The 23163-nt window shown below is 36.9% G+C and overlaps 1 protein-coding gene and 1 long non-coding RNA gene across 2 annotated transcripts; one reads left to right on the top strand and one right to left on the bottom strand.

Annotated features, from left to right (window-relative positions):
- The first annotated feature begins 476 nt into the window (after positions 1 to 476).
- On the top strand, positions 477 to 5112 carry LOC133537258 (uncharacterized). Its single transcript, XR_009802634.1, has 6 exons — positions 477 to 491; positions 579 to 833; positions 914 to 1011; positions 3520 to 3596; positions 3662 to 3717; positions 3791 to 5112. It is a non-coding gene; the product is annotated as an uncharacterized LOC133537258 (long non-coding RNA).
- A 1358-nt stretch (positions 5113 to 6470) lies between these two features.
- On the bottom strand, positions 6471 to 19133 carry bcl2l10 (BCL2 like 10). Its single transcript, XM_061878222.1, has 3 exons — positions 19018 to 19133; positions 11407 to 11874; positions 6471 to 7270 (listed from the first exon to the last, which is right to left on the bottom strand). The coding sequence occupies exons 2-3, from the start codon at positions 11869 to 11871 to the stop codon at positions 7151 to 7153; spliced, it is 585 nt and encodes a 194-aa protein (XP_061734206.1). The 5' UTR covers positions 11872 to 11874; positions 19018 to 19133; the 3' UTR covers positions 6471 to 7150.
- Between the last annotated feature and the right edge of the window lie 4030 nt (positions 19134 to 23163).

The raw sequence follows: 23163 nt of genomic DNA, 5'->3' as shown, positions 1-23163 counted from the left end.
CGGTGTACACCCTGGACAAGTCGCCACCTCATCGCAGACATATATATTATATATGTATGTATGTATGTATATATATACATATATATATACACACACACACACACACACACATATATATGTATATATGTGCATTACATATATATATACATAGTTATATATAGTTATATACATATGCTATGCATATTATTATATTTATATATATATAGATAGATAGATAGATTTTTTTTCGTACCGGCATATATCTGCGACTTGTAGCCCAGAACTACTAATATATTTTAAAATATTTATTTAAAATTTGGTGGGTGCAGTTTAAATACCAGTGCACTCTATTGCTCGGAAAATACACTGAGAGTAAAACCCAAGAAAAATGTATGTAATTTACATACTATTCCATCTTATTTACAGGCTAATTGTAGTGACTTTTTTAATCCAGCAGACGGCCTTGATGAACCATCAACACAGTCATTATAAGTGCAGTGTCAATACAATCAGTGAGTGTGCCATACGCTCACTGAGACGTCATTTACCCATCACTACCTAATGTTTGATGTTATTTTTCATGATCATCAATATTCAAGAACTCTGAAGTACTACAGACGTCTTTAGTACTGAGTAAAAGCTATTTAAGTTCGGTGAAACAAAAGTGGAAGAGGAAGCTGCAGGAAGGGGTGGATCCTCCCACTGGGTGTGGTTCAGCACATAACAAGGCATTGTGGAAGTGATCACAACCCTGTTTAGGATCAACTTTCAGCGGCACACGACTTCAGTATTCCTGACTCACACAACAACAACAACAACAACAAAAACATGGTCCACATCAGCATTGAGTACTGGTGAGTCGTGTAGTCATTGAGTGTTCATGTTTGTGTTGTTGTTCTTGTGTAATGATTGCAAGTTGTGTGTTGTGTCACAGTGGTGCCTGAGGGTACGGGTCCAGGTATCAAGCCCTGGCACGTGAACTCCAGCAGAAGATTCCTGGTGTGCAGGTTTCTGGCAAAGTTGGAAGGAGAGGTATTTATTTTGCAATAAAGTACCATATACTTATGATTTGTTATTATTATAGCCAATCACCTGTGTTTGAATGCTGCAAAGCCAACGTATAAATAACCTTTTACTCAAGTAGAATTGAAATACAGTACCGTCAACAAACTATGTCAGTCGTAAAGTCTGGTTTAATCATGTAAATACATTCATAATAAAAAAAAAAAAACAATTATATTTTTTATTAACTAACTGAGCGAATGAAGCTGTTTAGGTAAACCAAATAATAATTAAAAAAAACAAGTTTTTAAACAAAAGAATATCATGGTATGTAAATATAATGTACTAACCCTAATAATAAAGTATAATGAAACAATGTATAATGTTAAACTATTTAAAAAAAAATATATATATATATATATATAATTAGGTAGACTTGAAATATGTAACGCTGGAATACCATTATCAACAAACTAGATGTACCGTAATTCATAAAGTCTGATTTGATAATGTAATCATTTTAGCAATATGAGTACTGACAAAAACAAAACCTAAAAATAATTTTCAAAATGTATTTTTAATATATTTTTTGGATATAAGTGAATTAATCTAAGTAAAATACAATTTTTAAAACTTATAAAACAATATAAATGAAACAATATTATTGTATTAAACATGTATGAACTCTAACATTAAATTAAAATAAAAATACTATAATATGACATATATGTGAAACTTGTACATTTCAAATAAATGTGTGGACTATGTAGACACACAAAAGACATGATGTACAAACACGCTTGCAGTAAATATATCATAAGATAAGTGGCAGAGTGTATACGAAACCTGTTTTGTACAAACTTGCCTGACTCATTTGGAAAAAGAGAAAAGTTGCTTGTTTTCTTGGCACAGTCTGGTGGGCGGGGCCAGTGTTGCACAGTCTGGTGGGCGGGGCCAGTGTTGCACAGTCTGGTGGGCGGGGCCAGGGTTGCACAGTCTGGTGGGCGGGGCCAGTGATGCACAGTCTGGTGGGCGGGGCCAGTGTTGCACAGTCTGGTGGGCGGGGCCAGTGATGCACAGTCTGGTGGGCGGGGCCAGTGTGGCACAGTCTGGTGGGCGGGGCCAGTGTGGCACAGTCTGGTGGGCGGGGGCCAGTGTGAATATGGAACACGTTTGCCATCTAGTGGCCAATTGTGCTCACTGCACTTTTTCTGTCACTCCTCTCGCTTGTTCAAGTGACAATAATAAATTAGGACATTAATAAATGAGGGTGTCCAACTCAAAACCCAGTGGCCACATTTGGGCCGCCACATCATTTTATGTGGTCCGCAAAAGCCTTGAGAAAATATGCATCAATAAAGCTCTTTTTCTTTTCTCATTAAATGTATTCATTCCTTACCATGAATTGATTAACGTGGACCCCGACTTAAACAAGTTGAAAAACTTATTCGGGTGTTACCATTTAGTGGTCAATTGTACAGAATATGTACTGAACTGTGCAATCTACTAATAAAACTTTCAATCAATCAATCAATTCTGTTTTGAGAGACAAAATACATGAACTGCATGCAATTGTAGGCTATTTGTATTCAATATAATCTAATACTGTAAAAAATATTATATCATCTTACATTACATGTTTTCTTCAAATTAAAATAAACACTCAGATATCTGCTTGACTTATTATGTATGAATCCGTAATAATGATAAAGTTGTTCGTATTAATAATGTAATGTTAGCTAAATTTTTTTGAATTTAGGTTGGAAAGTATGTAATAATAATGAACGATTAGATATGTGTTTCCCTAATGATATAACAAATACATAAACTATTTTGTTAAAATAAAAAACAAATATCTTGACTCATATTTAAAGCGTGATCCATTAAATTGGACGTTGTAAAAATGACAATAGATTTTACGGTTAAAAAAAACAACTACCTGCTAGAGTTTTATCGAGAGAAAAAAAACATGATTTTGTTTTCCCATAGCCATTAGTAAAACAATAACCATAGATATTATAATTAAAAGAATGGTCGCGCTGTCACCAGGATTTTACTGTCAAAAAAACAGTGCTACCATTTTTGCTGTTAAAAACAAAACACCCAAAAAACATCATAATATTTCTGGCGAATGAGCTGCTGTTCTACAGATAGTTGTTTTTTGTTTTTTGTTACAAGTGTAAAAAAATCTAATAATCAACTGCATGTGGAATTGTGTAATAATATCATGATGTAAATAAATTGCTCTGTTCTATTCTGAATGTTGCTAGTTTTGGAATTGAATGGTATTATTGTGTATGGTTTTGTTGGATTGCTTAATATAAATAAATAAAAACAAAATAATGATGTAAATGAGGGCAGCCATGACTGCGATGTGGCCCTCAGTGGAGACAAGTGTGTGGAACTTTTTCATTTCAACAAGATTTTGTCTGCTTCTTTTTGATGTCTTCTTTTTTTCTTGAGTTTCGTCTCCTTGTGTTTTTTACTTTTTTATTTGATTCCTTTCAATGTCCTGATTGCTGCCGTTGTCACCTGCAGGCAGCTTTGAGGTGATGGTGGACAACATGCTGGTTTACTCCAAACTGGCCACTGGAGAGTTCCCCACTGCCAGCGAGGTAGCGCTCACAGTCCAAGTTGTCTTAGTGACGTCTCATTGCAGTTACTTGCTCTCTTTTCTTAGATTGTAGTCCAAATGCGGGCGATAGCTGGATGCAGAATGTAAACGCTGGATACTGGGTGAGCATCCTGAAGGTCAAAGGTTACTGGTTGTCGGTCAGGACTTTGGTTGATGGCCTGTGTTTTTTTGCAGGGAACCAGAGCGTGATGGGAGCGAGTCCACGAGGCCGGACGCCGACTTCCTTCTTTGAATGACTGTGCACGCTGAAAAGCAGAAAAGGCGCACACACGATGTATATGTTTAGAAGGTTTTTAGCGGATCCGGGGTCAGTGGAAGTGTTCTCATCGTGACAGTCTGGTGTACTAAAACTTACAAGCGGTGGCGGGAAAAAATACTAACTTTAGTTCCAAACGTGTAGCAAACCATTGGTTACCAATTTTTATCCCTTTTTTAATCTAAAAATAATGTGCAATTTGCACAATCAATACTTAAAAATCCGCTTGTTGAGACATCTTCATGCAACAGGGTTTCAACAGCAAATTTAATGTAATACTTTTTTAATGCATGGCAACGTAAATGTAACGCCCGTATCCTAATGCACATCGTTATTATATATTATCAAAAGTTTACAATTGTCCGTATGAACAAAGTTGTAAGCATTTCACAAGCATGATGAATTGTTAACATTAACTGGCCTAATTAGATAGATGGATAGTACATTATTGATTCCTTCAGGAGTCTTCCCTCAGGAAAATTTAAATTCCAGCAGCAGTGTACAGAATTGAGATATAATTTAAAAAGTAAATAATGGGGGTGTAAATGAAAATAAAATAGAAAACATTACAATAAGAATAAAAATTAAAAGCAACAATAAGAATAAAAATATAAATGTAAACATAGGAATATAACAAGAGAAACTAGGCAGTAGTGACCATGTTATGAAAATGTATTGCACTGTTTTTCGTTGCCACAATTAAATTAAGCGGTAATCATAATACATAATACTAATGCAAGTAAACCTTTCAAACATAATCAGCATCTTTTTAAACTACTGCAGTATTTTTACAATTCTAATTTTAAGGATAATAACGTCATTAGCCCAAAGACAGTAAGTAAACAATATGTAAAAACAAATAAAATAGACTCCCAATCTCTAACAAAATGTGCAGTTTTTTCCCCCCTCTTTTGGAAAAACTGGGTCAGGTGTTTTGTTTTGCCTTTTTTGTTGCCATCCTGGTGTCCTGAAAAAAAAATGTGCTGCTTCATAAAAATAATGTAAGCATTTACATAATTAATAAGGGACGAATTTGGTTGAAATTTTAAGAAAATGTCCGAAATAGCTCATGGAAAAAGTGCTTATGTAGTTTCTATTATTCATAGTTGAGCTTGTCAAAAATACTTTTGGTATTAATTTTGTCATCATACAGCATGTATGCATTTTAACAAGGTCATACTCTTTTGGTTTTGGTTTGTTTCCTGGTGTGGAAAAAAATAAAATGCTAAAACCTCCACAATATACAAAGTAGTTTTCTTTACCTTCATGTGTGCGCATGCTCAGTAGCGTTGGGGAGCACATTTTTCCAGTTAGCACATTTTCTCTAACCTGACTCGCCAGATCCTTGTAGTTCGCTGAGCTCCACACAAGGATCTGGGACTTCTCAACAGGAGATGTATTTCAGGAGGTGGGGCCTTGTAAAAAAAAAAAAATATATATATATATATATATATATACATACATATATCGTATGTGATTGGATAAACCACTTGTCCGTTATCTTGAATGACGTGCAACTTCAACCACTCACGTGGAAATCAACCCGTGACGCTGATGAGAGCGACTCTGGGAAATCTAAAAAAGAACAGCTGACATATTGGATAACGACAGAGCGAAAAGTTCTCTGTTCATCTTTTAAAGAATTGATATTCGATAGATTCAACATTGTTTGAATCAAACAATCGCTTCGGCGCTACATAAACATCCGTGAAATCCCGCCCAGCGATCCTGATTGGTTCATTACCAGAAGGCGGGGCATTGAGTTTTCCTTGCCCTTATGTGGGCTCTTCCGAGGACGTCGTGGTTTGTGCAGCCCTTTGAGAAACTGCTGATTTAGGGTTATATAAATAAACTTTGATTGATTAAAAAAAAGTTATGTGATTGGATAAACCACCTGTCCGTAATCTTGAACCACTTACACGGAAATGAACCTGTAACGCTGATGCTCCTGTTGCTCTCTGTTTGAAGATGAAACATTTGGCTGTTTAAACATTTTCACTCCTAACTTTTGTGAATTAGCTGAGCTTCTCGCGGGAGTCTCGACTAGCTTGCAAGCGGTTCCGCCTGCTCGTATCGGAGATGGTGAATGGCTGACAGGAGGCTTCACTCTGTTCATTTACTGCTGCTGCCAAATAATCACACCAGGTGGTAAAAGTGATGCAGAGTGAGACTTCTTGTCTCCACTTTGAAAGCCACAGACGAAAAGAAACATTTATCGATGACGGCAGTTACCAAATTCATTTAATTGACTTGACTATCAGCCCAGGCCTAATTGTGACATTTTTAAACAATTACAACAGTCATGTTTTTTTTAATGCCATCAAGCCCTTAATTTGTGTGCAAAATCCACTTAAAGCTTTTTAATGACCCACGGGAGCCCTTAAAAACCACTTCGGCTTTGCAGTTTTGTTACAATACTAGTTGGCTTTTTGAAGCAGTGTATTTACATAATTTCAGTCTTGCTGAAAAAACCACATCAAAAATTTTAGAAATATTTACACCCCAAAAAAATAATCAAGTTTTAACCCTTGTATTATGTTGAAAATATAACATAATACAGTTGGTGGTCATGGCAAAAAACTTCAGTACAAAGTCAGGTATGTTCACCTTTTTATTACAAAACAGTGACAAATAAATAGAACAAAAATGTAAAAATATAACAAGATCTGTGTTGGGGAGAGGTGTTGCCATAGCAACCATTTGTTCAACAATCCAACAACTGATTGGTCCCTGGTTTAACATTGGAAAAAAAGAAATAAAGAAGGTACATTTCACAACAAATAGCACCGTGGTGTGGTTGTCAGGCCGCCGCCAGCTCTGCTGACCGGCCGATAAAAACACACAAATACAAACACACACGCAAGACAAAGAAAAAAAAAAAAAAAAAGGGGGCCCAGCGCTTAGTTTCCTTTGTTATAAATATAATATATTAATTTATACAATGTAGAGCACAACTGAGTTCAAGACGTGAAGCTACGGCTAAAAAAAAGGCAGCTCAAGTTTAAAAGCAAACAAAAAGCTGGAGGACGCTTCACTACTCAAAGTGTTGACACGCGGTGTCGCTCCAACACGTGTGAAGGCACGCTCCAACACGTGTGAAGGCATTGGGATCGCTTGTACAATCGAATGGAGCAAGAGACTAGCATGTATGTATGTATGTATGTATGTATGTATGTATGTATGTATGTGTGTGTGTGTGTGTGTCTGGAAACATTCGGCCCATTCAGGAAGGAACAGCTCGATTCTGCAGCATGTTGTTGATAAAGAAAAGTGAGTAGTTAGCGAACTAACAGGAAGGTGAGGCCCGCCAGGCCCACACCAGCTGCAGCAAACAACGCCGTCTTCATGGACAAATCCTGACTGGCATCTCGGCTGCTGCAGAACTTGCAGAAACCCTCCTGCAAAACACACCGAGCCACATTAGTCAACATGAAGTCCATAAACAAAACATTTATGAAGTTCCTCATGATTACCATCACATTAACACAAGTACTGAAAAGGCCAAGTGCTGGCAGTCACCACCAGGGGGCGCAGTTCGTTAGTTTGTGAACAACTTTTAAAAGCTGTGTGTGATTTAAAAGTTAAAGTACCACTGAGTAACACACACACACTATGTGTGGTTAAATTGCCCTCTGCAATTAACCCATCCCCTTGTTCCACTTTACTATCCTGGAAAATACATTTTTGAACATTTGCTCCTCCATATTGATTACATATCACGTGCGATGGTGAGTACACAGCCATTATGTCACAATACTACATGTGGGAAAAGAGCATTTGTCTGACTGTGTACTAACCCCACTAAAATAAAGACGTTTCAATTGCATAATTTATTAACCTTCCAAGAACGAAACGACCATTCAATTATGAAAATATTTACCACTGGTATTAAATATAAATAAAATATAAAAAAAAACAAAAAACATAATGTAACTGCCAAAATAGTTAATGGCGTAAAAGTCAATGTGTGGGGGTTACTTTCCTTTTCTGTGCACTGAATACATATTCAAAGTGGCGATTAGGAACATTTTAGGCTGAAAATGAAACATTTGGCCATTTTTGCACAAAAATTTTTGGCTGATGAAAATTGGGCACTTTTTTTTTTTTTACTTTTTCCTTTAAAACTGATTTTTTCTAAGCTTTCCCCAGATACAATGACTATAGCAAAATGTTTCACTTTTCTCGTGCTGTCTTTAAGTTTATACATCTATTTCAACACAGAAATTTATTGTTAGTGTAAATCAGGGGTAGGGAACCTATGGCTCTAGAGCCAGATGTGGCTCTTTCGATGACTGCACCTGGCTCTCAGATAAATCTTAGCTGACATTGCTTAACATGTTAAGTAATGAATAATTCCGCTGGTAATCACAGTGTCAAAAATAACGTTCAAAATATATAACATTCTCATGCATTTTCATCCATCCATCCGGTTTCTACCGCACCTGTTCAAGAAGTCGCATTAATGGTAAGAAGTATTTTATTTATTTTTGGTTAGCCTCTAACATTGTTACAATGTTATTAAAAAGAATAAGAGACTTATTATACTCTAAAAATGTTGGTCTTTCTTAAAAATGCATGCATATAGTTGTATTCAGTGTTAAAAAAAAATGATATCGCTCTCACGGAAATACTTTTAAAAATATTTGGCTTGTATGGCTCTCTCAGCCAAAAAGGTTCCCGACCCCTGGTGTAAATGTTTGTATGAAGAAGGAATGAACACAAGAGTTATTTCCACGTCCAGCGGTCACACTGTGCTGACGTCAGCAATGTCACAGTAACCAAACACACATTTGCTTCCACAAAGTCTGGACAAGTTACGCAAAACTTCCACAAACACTTTCCCCCCCATCACGAAACCCAGGTCATACATGAAAAGAAACGTTTATTGTATTGCACCTGAGAGCACACCTGTTGTCACATCCTGGTTTTCTGTACACAGCTGCTGCTTTGTACCACTAACTTTCTAGCATGACAACTTGGCCGTTACCTGTTACTACTTTTGGCTGAGCTGCTTTGTGTCCGTTGAGAGCAGCTGCCGACTGTGTGTGTGTGTGTGTGTGTGTGTGTTTGTCCATTGACAAAAGCAGACAGCCAACTGTTCCTATAAAAGCCTATTTATGAGGCGTCTGTTCAGAAATAGACTTCCCCCAAGTAAGAAGACTACATAGGCTGTGGCGAAACAAGATGTATGCTGCTCTGTCTCACCATGAAGCCAAAAAATAAATAGAATACAAGCAGATGGAGATTTGGAAAACTTAGTGGGTGTACCTACTTATTAGCAGTGGAGTGGTTAGGTTATGTGACGTGCATGTGTGTGCTTCAGGGTTGTTTGCACACACACATAGAAATAGAAAGTAAACATTCTCAAACAGGTGCTTTCCAAAGTTACACGCTTTAGTGACTTTCACTTTTAAGTCACTTGGAAACTTCTTCTGTGATTTTTTAAAGCGACTGGGGGTACTTTTGCACAAAGGCCTGGTAAAACTTGAAGTTTCATGTAGACATGGTCTAAAATCTCTAAGCCGAAACACATTAAAGCCTCTTAAATAATATATCAGAATATATTATTTATTTGTCATGTAAATAATAATACAAGCATTTAAAATCCTAATTTGGCTGCTGACATATGCGGTAATATATTACATTATTTCTGGTTGTATTATTTTCTCAAAACAGTTTTTAATCTACAGTTGTGATCAAAATTATTGAACCCCCACACAATTTTGGTGTTTTAGCAAGTTGGAGATTTATTCCGTATTTTGTTTATAGTCATATCAAATAATGATATGTCAAATAGACAAATGCAACCTAAATTGTAACACTTTATTTTACAAAATACCAAAACAGGACATTTTTCTTAATATCTCATTGACAAAATGATTCAACCCCCTAGTTACAAGCATCTTTAGTACTTAGTAGAACACCCTTTGGCAGTAATTACATCCTTCAAACGTGATACATAACCGGACACAAGCTTCTTGCAACGATCTACACGTATTTTAGCCCATTCCTCTTGGGCAAAGGCCTCCGGTTATTTCATATTCTTGGGCTTGCGTGCTGCAACTGCCTTCTTCAAGTCCCACCACAGGTTTTCTATAGGATTTAGGTCTCGCAACTGTGAATGCCACTCCAGAGTCTTCCAGACCTTCTTCTGCAACCACTCTGATGTTGATTTGGAGGTATGCTTGGGATCGTTGTCCTGTTGGAAGGTCCAACGTCTCCCAAGCCTCAGCTTCATCACTGACTTCATGACATTGGCAGCTAATATATCCTGGTAGGAAATAGAATTCATAATGCCTTGAACGCGCTGGAGATTCCCGGTACCTGAGGCAGAGAAACAGCCTCAGAGCATGATTGACCCCCCACCATGCTTAACAGTAGGAAGGTGTTCTTCTCTTTGTAAGCTTCATTTTTTCTCCTCCAAACATAACGTTGATTCATAGGCCCAAAGAGTTCCAGTTTTGTCTCATTACTCCATAGAACAGTTTCCCAAAACCTTTGGGGTTTGTCCAGATGATTTTTGGCATACTGGAGTCTATTTTTCTTGTGCCTTGTAGTCAGAAGTGGGATGCGCCTGAGAGTTTTGGCATGGAGGCCTTCATCTCGTAGTGCGCACCTTATTGTCTGGGACGAAACCTGCATTTCCCCCTCTGCAATGTCCTGTTGTAGTTCCTCAGCTGTTACCTGGGGGTTTTTCACCACTGTACGCTTCGAATACCGGACAGCAGTTGCACAAAGCATTCTCTTTCTACCACGCCCAGGTAGTGTTTCCACTGTGCCTTTAGCTTTGAACTTGTGAATTATGCTCCCAACTGTGTCTCTTGGAATGTGTAATGTCTTTGCTATTTTCTTATATCGATATCCTTTCTTATGAAGAGAAAATTACCTCCTGACTTCTTTGACCACATCCTGGACTTCACCATGTTGCAAATACACCATTGACCATCCACAAGAAGCTGAGCGTCACAGTCTTTTTCAATCAGTTTAATTGTTGCTTGTTATGGTTCTAATCACATCTACAGGTGTTTTCAACACCTGATTGAAAAGACCTTATTCAAATTCTGTTCTTAAGAGTTATGATCTTCAAGGGGTTGAATCATTTTGTCAATGAGATATTAAGAGAAATGACACTGTTTGGTATGTTACAAAATATAATGTATTTCAAGTTGCATTTGTCTATTTATTGTATCTTTATTTGATATGACTATAAACAAAATACGGAATAAATGTCCAACTTGCTAAAACACCAAAATTGTGTGGGGGTTGAATAATTTTGCTCACAACTGTATTTGGTCATTTACTGTTTGTTAATATATGTTCATTTTCTATTCCTACAGGGTTCTATCTACACTTTTTTTTTTGTCGTTGTGTACTAAATGTCATTGTGTACTAAATGTTCCAGTAGTGATAAATATGCATGACCAATGTACTACAAGTAGTAGCTGATTTTGAGTTGACTATCTGTTGAGTACAGTAAGTAGCATGCAGTGGAAGGATGTAGAACAGTATAGAATATTAATGTCGTAGCACTAACCCATTCATCGTTCTCCAGCAGCCACTCCTTCTTCTCCTCTCCAAGGAAAACAGCAATAGTCTCTGCCAGCCTCCTGCAGGTTTCAGGTCCCTGTCTGAGGTACGGCCCCGGTTTGGCGGCGCTCTCCTTCTGCTCTTTCTGCTCCTGGAGCATCCTGGCCAGCACCCCCGTGAAGGCGAAGAGGGACACCACCCTCCCCCAGTTCATGAGTCCGTCCCCCACCAACTCCTCCATTACCTTCCTGAGACTGGTGCACGGGTCCGGCCCACACTGTCTGAGGAAGGTCTGAGCCAGCGTCTGGAAGCGAGCCTTGTTCTGCGCCTCCATGTCCTGGGCCACACGCCTCATGGCTGCGGCTGACTCGCTGGGAGGCGGTGAGGGAGGGGCCGCGCGGGGGCTGTTGCAGCACAGGGCCAGGTAGTCCTCGGCCAGGGCAAATGTCTCGCTCCACAGCCCGCACGACATTTTCTGCAAACAAAACAAAGCATTTACTTATATATCCAGTGATCGACTGAACTACTGCTATGGCGCAAAAGGGGAGGTTGTTACGCCTTGCATGGCAGCTACCGCCGTCAGTGTGTGAATGGGAGAATGTGGAAATACTGTCAAAGCGCTTTGGGCTCCTTAAAAAGGGGTAAAAAAAAGCACTATACAAGTACAACCCATTTACAACCAAATTTTTTTCCACCTAATTGTTTGGGCTTTTACCAGATGTCACGCCACTGACAGCATCCTATAATCAAGACTTAAAAAAAAATCCTTGTAAGTTTAGTTGAAGGCAGTTCCACCTTTACGGTATCACTTTCAGTTTGAATTGTGTTTACAAAAAGCAAGACAGGATCACACATTTTTTAATGCATTCTAATTTGTAAAATACGACGGCTAACAATATAGCTAATAGGAGTCATCTACTGTACCCATAAAGCACTCTTAACATAAAAAAACACCAACATTACTCCATTTACATGTTGTGACCTGCACATTACCAAGCAATAGCGATGTTACTTTACGCGACCAAAACTACTTTCAACAGCACCGTGATCTCAGAGGAAACTAACTTATGCAGCTATTAACATGCTGAGCTGTGAGCTGCTGCTGAATTGGTAAAAGTTTGTGCTAGTTTAAAAATATTCTCTGTTAACAACACTAGTCAAAGATTGTCTATATGACAGGAGGAATGCTCGGTTCTTTTTAAGGCCTTCTGCGAAAGTGCTCATCAGAGATCCTTTACGTGACTAAAGATGGTATCGAACTCGGTACTTTTATAGATACCCACTGAATTCAGTTGGTACTACTAAGTATCCATTCATGGTAAATCAAACGGTGCCATATGTCGATCGATGCCTTTGTCAGTGAGGTCACTTCCAGTTGCAGACAATGCTTCGTCTGAAACACCCACCCAAACTGTCTCTAAGTAATGTTATAAAAGCAAGTATGCCTGATAGAAGATGTTCCAACATTAAATCAAGGCTGGACTTTTCCAAAATGCTAATATACATGAGCTTTGCCATATACATGCTACTGATTAGCGATTTTACATGGCCAATTCAACGCTTCCAAATTAAAAGTACAATTAAATTGCATGTTACGATCATACAGCAAGTGTCTAATAATTCAGCTTAATGGCACAGACACCTTCCAAGCAGGGAGACATTGATGTAACAATATAAATATGTTTGACGTAAATGATCACGGCCATCACTATCGCAGTATTGTTGAATGTGTTCAAAAGGTGCTTGTACAGACATACACACACACACACACAAACACAGAAATCTTTAGGTACATTTTTTTAACGTAACTAAAATAGACACCGTTGGAAAAGCCAATATTTAGCATGTCGTGTTCCTTATGCTTCACTGATTAAACTATTCTGGCAGGCATTGTGGCGTCCTAATGTGTTCAGCAGAACACAGTAAAAACACCTTTGTCTCGTATTCCTCAGAGTATAGAAGGATCACTCTGTGTTCATGTAACTTTACATTATATGAAAAATCATAATAATAAGGAAAGACACGCATGTTTCTTGTATGTATGTTAGCATTTAAGATAGTGAGATAGTGGAAATACTAACCTCCGAGAGTTTAACCGCAGTTGTCATTAATACGGTTTCCTGTACATCTCTAAAGACAACACACTGTTGCCTGAAAATTACTGCGATCTAGCGTCTTGGAAGTGCAACTGCATGCAAAGTCTACAAAGGAGACTCAGAAGTGTAAGAAAACAAGATTTAACAAACTAAATTGCACATTATAAACATCACATTGTTAAATGTAAAGTAATGATTTATTAAAAAATGAACAGGTACAAATAGAGGACACGTTAGCAACATTGCAGGAATAATCTTTTAGTCTTCTGTAGTGTGTCTTCGCAGCAAATTTTGGTCTGAACTGACTTTTTGTTTGAATACTTAAAAAAAAAATCTAACTTTATACAGATACAGCCTAAGAAGACAGGTCTAACATTTCTCCAGCACACAGAAAAAACAAAAAAGTCCCGGAAATTGGTACTGTGTTGTAGGACTGGCCGATTATATGATTGTAATTAATTTTAGTTTGATCACAGTGATTAGCATATATATTACCTTGGTCAAACATGGCGGAAATGTCTGCTAAAGTAGGGCAACAACGTTTGGTATAATCCAGGCGTCTCAAACTCAATTTGCCTGGGGGTCACTGAAGGCAGAGTCTGGGTGAGGCTGGGCCGCAAGAAAAGATTTCTTAAAAAAAATGTTTTCCTACTCCTCGGCATGCTTAGTTGTATAATGACGTTTCAAAAAGTATCCCTTGTGCAACGCAACTTTATCAATGCACCTCCAAAAAAAACAGTCTTAGCTATGAACAAAGTAACAGTTGTCATCTGTGAGCATATATTACCTCAAACATGGCAAAAACGTCTGACAAGATACTGCAGTAGAGAACAGAAGGGATACAACAGTACTCCTGAAGTCAAACTTGTGACAATCTGTCCTTTAACAATAAAATAAAAAAAATTGTGATAATCAGGATCAGATAAGAAATAATTGTGAGGTAGGTTTAATAAAGTTTAGCTTCTGCCTATTTCACTTCAGTCTATATGTATAATGAATAACGTATTCTCTTCATCTGTCAAAATGTTTAAAAATCAAACTTCATTTTTTTCCCGTTCACTCTGCATTACCGTGTTTGTTTAAATGTAAAAGGTACAGGAGTGCTTTGTTGTTGGAGGTTCTCTGCATAATCGCTTATCAAAACCACTTCTATATGACAGAGCTCTGCTTTAAAAAAGACCTCTGGAGAAAAAACAGGTCAAAGATCCTGCACTCTTGTTTTAAAGGACCTACTGTAAACATGGTACTTAAAAACCTCTAACACAGGGATGTCAAACCTGCGAACCGTGGGTCGGATCAGGCCCGCGAACAGGTTTAGTCCAGCCCACAAGATGAGTTAAGCGTAATTGAGCTGCATATTTAAATCAAAGAAACTGCTGTTCTAAATGTGTCCACTTGATTTTGCAATAGCAATTATTTTTGGCAAGCAAATTGTTTATACCGAGGTGAGGAAGTACACCAATCAAGAGATACACAAGCAAATTGCTTATACCGAGGTGAGGAAGTACACTAATCAAGAGGAACACGGTGAAGCGAGCTGCGACTACTACCCCTCGACCCAACAGGAGTAAAATACACAATTAGTAACCCCTCTTAAAATGATGCATGAGACATTGCACAGTGATATAGTTTGTGAAAATGATTGTCTTCTGTGCAAATTTAAAGAAAGTAAAAAGTGGAAATGACAAATTAATCAATGTTTACTTACATAGCCCTGAATCACAAGTGTCTCATAGGGCTGCACAAGCCACAACGACATCCTAGGTTAAGATCCCACACCAGGGCAAGAAAAAACTCAACCCAAAGGGATCACAATGAGAAACCTGAGAGGGGACCGCAGATGAGGCAGTTGATACATAGGAGCATTTTTTTTGTGTGCTCGATTTAGTTTTTGTTCATTTTTTGATGGGCAGTGATTTATGTTTAACTGCTTTGTAGGTACACTGAGATTAAATTTTAAGGTGTTTTTGAAATGGCAACATTTTTTCCTCCAGAATTTTCAACTAACTAGAATTGTTTGATTGATTGAGTCTATTATTAGTAGATTGCATAGTACAGTACATATTCTGTACAATTGACCACTAATTGGTAACACCTGAAAATTGTTTAAGTCAGGGTCCACGTCAATCAATTCATGGTAAATGAAGTGTTTTACCAAAATAATTGTTTGTGATATGTGCATTTTCAGAATGTGCTTGTTCTGTTTTGGGCTGAAGTAAAACTAAGCAAATAATTTGAAGTTTTCATATTTGTACTTTTACAGTTATTATACCCATCTGGCCCACGTGGTAATAGATTTTCCTCCATGTGGAACGTGAGATAAAATTAGTTTGACAACCCTGCTCTAACATGAGTGTGCTGTAATGAAGACTTTGATTGATTCTTTTATTGGTAGATTGCACATTACAGTACATATTCCGTACAATTGACCAATAAATAAAGTTTTCAACTTGTTTGAGTCAGGGTCTACGTTAATCAATTCATGGTTAATAATAGTTACTATAATAATAGTCAAAGATCCTTTAAAACAGGGGTGTCAGACACATGGCCCGCGAATCGTTATTTTGTGGCCCCCACCTTAACATGAAAGTTTAATGTTAGTATTGCCCGCAAGTTTTATATGAATGGCGCTTGACAGCGTTGTGTGATCCAGACGGAGACAATTTTTGTTATGTGGGTTCAAAATGGCTCCTTAGACGTACTGGGTTGCCTACCCCTGGAAAAGCTGCAAATGAGTGAAAGCGACAGACGTTGCCAGGGAGACGTGGGTTTTCTTACGTGCCTGGCTGCAGTCACACCTGTCCGTCAGTATTAACAGTCCCCAATTAGATTAGATAGTACTTTATTTATTCCTTCAGGAGAGTTCCTTCAGGAAAAATAACCTGGACCAATTCAAACCGTTATTTGTTTTTTTATTATTGTTTAATTCGCATTGCCTCACACAATGAACACTACATATGAAATGTATATGATGCCGGATAACACTCCGGGAGCCGTCACTTTTTTGCGCTCGCCATCCCGGTACTATTATCCGCCGACCGCCGTGTTTCTGTAGGGAGGAAAAGCGGAGCAACACACATTGCGAAAAATCTGTAACTGTTCATTCTTTAATAAATCATTGTTTTACATTTAACAATGTGATGTTAATAATGTGCAATTTAGTTTGTTAAATCTTGTTTTCTTACACTCTGAGTCTCCTTTGTAGACTACATTGCAGTAGTGTACAGGCTACAGTGTGTTGTCTTTAGAGATGTAAAAGAAACCGTATTAATGATAACTGCGGTAAAACTCTCGGAGGTTAGTATTTCCACTATCTCACTATCTTAAATGCTAACATACATACAAGAAACATGCATGTCTTTCCCTATTAGGATGTTTCATATAATGTTAAGTTACATGAACACAGAGTGATCCTTCTATACTCTGAAGAATATGAAACAAGGGTGTTTTTGCTGTGTGTTCTGCTGAACACATTAGGACGCCACAATGCCTGCCAGAATAGTTTAATCAGTGAAGCATAAGGAACACGACATGCTAAATAGTGGCGTTTCTAACAGTGTATTTAATTACGTTAAAAAAATGTATCTTAAATTTCAGTGTTTGTGTGTGTGTATGTCTGTACAAGCACCTTTTGAACACATTCAACAATACTGCGATAGTGATGGCCGTGATCATTTACGTCAAACATATTTACATCGTTACATCAATGTCGCCCTGCTTGGAAGGATGTGCCATCACGCTGAATTATTAGACACTTGCTGTATGATCGTAACATGCATTTTAATTGTACTTTTAATTTGGAAGCGTTGAATTGGCTACGTAAAATCGCTAATCAGTAGCATGTATATGGCAAAGCTCATGTATATTAGCATTTTGGAAAAGTGCAGCCTTGCTTTAATGTTGGAGCATCTTCTATCAGGCATTCTTGCTTTGATAACATTACTCATTACTTAGAGACAGTTTGGGTGGGTGTTTCAGACGGTGCATTGTCTGCAACTGAAAGTGACATCACTGACAAAGGCATCTATCGACATATGTACCTTTTACATTTAAACCAACACGGTAGTGCAGGGTGAACGGCTTAAAAATTAAGTTTCATTTTTAAACATTTTGACAGATGAAGAGAATACATTATTCATTGTATATATAGACTGAAGTGGAATAGGCAGAAGCTAAAGTTTATTAAACCTATCTCACAACTAATAATTTCTCATCTGATCCTGATTAACACGATTTTTTTATTTTATTGTTAAAGGGCAGATTGTCCCGAGCCTGACTATTCAGGAGTACTGTTGTATCCCTTCTGTTCTCTACTGCAGTATCTTGTCACAGACGTTTTTTCCATGTTTGATCGAGGTAATATATGCTCACAGCTGACAACTGTAACTTTGTTCATAGGTAAGACTGTGGTTTTTTTGGAGGGCATCGATAAAGTTGCGGTGCACAAGGGATACAATTTGAAACGTCATTATACAACTAGACATGCTGCGGAGTATGCAAAAATATTTTTTAAGAAATCTTTTCTTGCGGCCCAGCCTCACCCAGACTCTGCCTTCAGTGACCCCCAGGCAAATTGAGTTTGAGACCCCTGGTTTAAAATGACGAGAAATACCGTATTTCCTTGAATTGCCGCAGGGCATATAGTATGCGCTTGCCCTGAATTATTACCGGGTCAAACTCGCTTCGCAAAATAATTAGCGCATGCTTAGTATTACCGCCTGGTCAAACTCGTGACACTTCCCCTGTCATCATTTTCAAAATGGAGGAGGCTGATTTCAATACCGGTAATTTGAAATCGAATAAAAGGGAAGAAGATTAAGAGCTATTCAGTAGGATTTAAGGTCCAAGATTACATCACACTCAAATTTTTTACTGCATGCCTTCGGTAAGTGCCGCAGTGAGAAGAGGTTTAAAAGTAATTAGCGCATGCTTGCTTTTACCGCATGCCTTTGATAAGCGCATGAGTCAGAAGAGGTTTTAAATTAATTAGCGCACCGGCGGCAATTCAAGGAAATACGGTATATGTCCAGCAATGTTGGTCATTCTCAGCTGAACTCAAGCGCTGGTCTGACGTCATTTCCGGGCCACATTAGACCCGCGGGCCGCCATTTGAATGCCAAGGCAGTCAAGCTAGGTTAGCATTAGCCAGCCAAGTGTAACGGTCGTCGTTTCTTAAAGGAAACCCGAATTTCAACAAAATTCCAAGCACGACTTTCCGCCACAGATACCGAATGTGTTCGTCCAGTTACACACCGTGAATTACGTTGGTTATTGGCGGTGAACTTGAGGATAGCTCGCCGGCTTCCCAGGAAGCTAGCTAGTTAGCAGAGCAATGGAGGACACAAAGGACCTACTTCTCTACGCCGGAACACCGACTCTTTACACTCAAAGCCCGCACAGACGCAGACACACATTCGCCACACTTAAAACAACGCCAGACGCATAAAGAAACCCACATAAATGTAGTTACATTTATAAAAACAAAAATGGTATTAGGGTTAAGGTGAAACAAAAGCGCTTACCCTCCCAGCGACAATCAGACGGCTCTCTGTACGGAAGAGGAGGCGGAAGGAGACGCGGAACACTCTGGTGCAAAGCGGCTTGCCTTCTGACTGTCTAACTCCGCCTGCTCTCTTTAAAGGCTTGAAAGAAATCAAAGAGTTCAAAAGTCCCTTTGTTACAACTATGATTATGACATCACAGACGTCAAAGAAAAAATATACACAAAAACATTAACCCCTAAAGAGAAAAAAAGTTTATGGGGGAAAAAAATACAAATTTTTGGGTGATTTTTTTTTTTTACAGGTCATGCTGCCATTTTTTGTGTCAACTTTTAAGATATTTTTGACAATAAATGAAAAGTATAGCATATTTCCGGTTGCATTGCAATAATAAAGTATGATATTAAATATTAATACCAAAGGGTTAATTTTTTGAAGATGCGCTCTTTCCTGATATATATTTTTCTTAACATATAAACCAGGCTTTAGTTGTTTTTATTAAGAAAAATCATACAGATTTGGATAATACCAGTTTTACAGTCCTGGTGCTATTTTTTTAAATCAATATATTCATCATAAACCCACAAAAGATGTAAATAAATGAATATGCATACAACATATATTTATATTATTTCATGAGCATATTGAATTAAAACTATTCCAAAGTGGAACATCACTTTAAAATAAACATTTGTTTATTTAAAATGCCCTTTAAGAACACATGTTTAAATATTTTTTCCTGCACAATTACTTTATATAATTTAATAATTAATTTTATTATGACAAGGTAATGTTTGATGCATTGGGTACTTCAACTGAAGTTTATGGGGTGAAAATGACAAATTAAGTGATTTTTTTGACAGGTCATGCGGCCATTATTGTGTCAACTGTTAAGATATTTTTGACAATACATCAAATATATCCAATTAAAATGTATTATAAGTTACATTTAGTATCAACATATGATACTAAATGTAAACACTACCAAAGGGTTAATAATAAAATATATTTTTTTTGGAGATGCACTCTTTCCTGATTTTTTTTTTTTTTATATAAAAACCAGGCTTTGGTTGTTTTTATTAGGAAAAAAAAACAGATTTGGATAATACCAGTTTTACAGTCCTGGTGCTATTTTTTAAATCAATATATTCATCATAAACCCACAAAAGACGTAAATAAATTAATACGCGCACAGCATATATTTATATTATTTCATAAGCATATTCAGCATATTGAATTAAAACTATTCCAAAGTAGAACATCACTTTAAAATAAACATTTGTTTATTCAAAATGCCCTTTAAGAACACATGTTTAAATAATTTCTCCTGCACAATTACTTTGTATGATTTAATAATTAATTTTATTATGACAAGGTAATGTTTGATGCATTGAGTACTTCAACTGAAGTTTATGGGGTGAAAATGACAAATTAAGTGATTTTTTTGACAGGTCATGCGGCCATTTTTGTGTCAACTGTTAAGATATTTTTGACATTACATCAAAAATATCTACTTAAAATGTAATATAAGTTACATTTAGTATCAACATATGATACTAAATGTAAACACTACCAAAGGGTTAATAGTAAACATTTTTTTTTGGGAGATGCACTCTTTCCTGATTTTTTTTTTTTTTATATATAAACCAGGCTTTGGTTGTTTTTATTAAGAAAAAAATAACAGATTTGGTTAATACCAGTTTTATAGTCCTGCTGCTATTTTTCAAATCAATATAATCATCATGAACCCACAAAAGATGTAAATAAATGAATATGCGCACAACATATATTTATATTAAAACTATTCCAAAGTAGAACATCATTTTAAAATAAAATAAAAAATGTTTTAAACTGAAATGCCCTTTAGAACACATTTTAAAAGAATTTCTCCGAAAAAAAATACTTTATATAATTTAATAATTAACTTTATTTTGACAGGTTAATGTTTGGTTCATTGAGTACTTCAACTGACCTATCTTAAATGAACTAATCACTATTGATTGTAGCATTCATGATGTGATTATTGTTATTTTTTTGAAGTGCTTCTGTCACCATCAACAATCTTTGTCAAATGGATGTATGTAAATGTTATGTCGTTTATAACTGTGGTTTCAAACTTTTTTTTTACCAAGTACCACCTTAGAAAACATTTAGCTCTCCAAGTACCACCATAATGCAGTAGTTTACTAGGCCTAAGTATACGTTAAAAAAGGCAGGGGTTTTATTTAACAAGTATAGTTAATATTTGTGGGCCACTGTAACACAACACGCAGTTTGACAGTAACACTGTTTCTGATTATAGGAAAATAAAATACTGCACCTAAATAATGATTGAAATCTTGATGGAACGGGCGTACTATTAGTGGTACGCATACCACGGTTTGAGAATCACTAGATTATACAATATATTATTATTAATGTTTAATATAGTCATTATACTAGTTGTTTGCTATTTTTTATCAATTGAGTTTTATATATATCAATATTTACTGTATAATTTTTATTTACTGAAGTAATTATACCTTGTCGCTGTGGTTTCCAACTTTAAAATATCCACTCTGGTGGGCGATGAGTATAATAAGGAAGTGGGAATAAAGAAGTCAGTTTGTTCAAATAAAGTTTAGTTTGGTGCCTCTGCTGCCATTTGAAGTATCTCTTATCTGCCCTTGAAACCAGGTACTTTCCCATCTACTGTACAGTATGAATAGTTAACTTCATGCTAAGTAAAATTGAGTGTATTTGAAGAAATGTCATGGAAGGACGGGAAATTACACATGAGGTTTGGTGGTCTGTGACTGAAACTATTGCTGTTTTTCTGTGATAAAAAAAACAACTGGGAAAAAGTCCATCAATGTTGCGATGTCACGCAGTGACAGCGTGGACAGCTCACCTTTGACCTGTGCTGTAGCATGAAAAGACATAAGGATCAATCAATATTACATGTTGTGGACAAGCCCTCTGACCTCATAACAACAACATTGTGGATCACTAGTTCTTTCAAGGCAGTGACACTTTCGATTCATTGATTTTATTTAGGCATCTATTGGGGGAAAGGCAGGGGATGTCCAAAATGTGGCTTGTGTGACATTTACAAATGTGAAAAAAAAAGCCATCACAAATATGGAGCTACATTAGGTCCAACAGTTTTGTACTTGGAAAAACAACAACTTTGAAACTGAAAAATCAAGTTTTGATGGTGAAATTTGAAAAATACAAGATCGTATTCAAAATAAAAAAATAAGTGCATACATTTTTTTTAGATGGAAGAACATTATTATTCACTCTGGTAATACTTTTATTTAGATTTTTCACTTTCATTCATGTATTTTGACATTTGAGCTGCTGTGTTTGGCCCGAATTAAGCATGGGGGGCTTGTCATTAACTGTAGGAGGCGTGACATCATGACATGTTACCTTCAGGGAAAATACTGTCATGCTATTTATTTATTAGCTATAGGGAATAAAACCAAGACAGACACAACGTGAAATTAGAAACACAATATGAATACGAAATAACTAAATTTGCAGAAAAAAAACAACAATGATTATTATGTCACATTTGGGCAATTTTTTTTATCTAATTAATTTGTTGTGTCTCGTCGTCCCAAGTTCTTAAGCTGCCTAGGTTTTACGTAGTTTGCTAAATTAAAATATCCTCTCATTCTTTATGCTATTTTTCTCACATTTGCGCCACATACAAACACACTTTTATTTTTGTTTATTGTGAAGACCTGGGACACAATGGGGGGCTTTACGCAGACACAGACAAGCAACTTCATGTTACAAAACTAATAGCAATTTTTCTTTACTTAGCCTCATTGTACACAGCTATGTTGCGTTTGAGGACAAATAAACATAGCAAAATAATGAACGATTAGGTAAGCACAATGAAACAAAACAACATACACATGCAAAACTGTGGGCATTGAACTTTTGTTGTCGCCTCCATAAACGGTTGAGTTGAATTGTTCCAGTTCCTATGTTCCCTGAAGGCAACATAGGTATGATAACCCCTACCCTTTTTGTTAAGCTACACTATATTGCCAAAAGTATTTGGCTACCCATCCAAATGATCAGAATCAGGTGTCTTAATCACTTTGCCCAGCCACAGGTGTATAAAATCAAGCACTGAGACATGGAGACTGTTTCTATAAACATTTGTGAAAG

Source organism: Nerophis ophidion, linkage group LG02 (genome assembly GCF_033978795.1).
Source record: "Nerophis ophidion isolate RoL-2023_Sa linkage group LG02, RoL_Noph_v1.0, whole genome shotgun sequence".
NCBI classification, from domain to species: Eukaryota; Metazoa; Chordata; class Actinopteri; order Syngnathiformes; family Syngnathidae; genus Nerophis; species Nerophis ophidion.
Note: the sequence above shows the minus strand (reverse complement) of the source record. Positions and strands in the feature narration are given on the sequence as shown.

Excerpts from the sequence above, each read along its gene's own strand:
- bcl2l10 (XM_061878222.1), bottom strand. The coding sequence starts at position 11,871 with ATGTCGTGCGGGCTGTGGAGCGAGACATTTGCCCTGGCCGAGGACTAC. Across the intron at positions 7,271-11,406 it reads TGCTGGAGAACGATGAATGG|GAGGGTTTCTGCAAGTTCTG; the intron begins GTTAGTGCTACG and ends TGTGTTTTGCAG.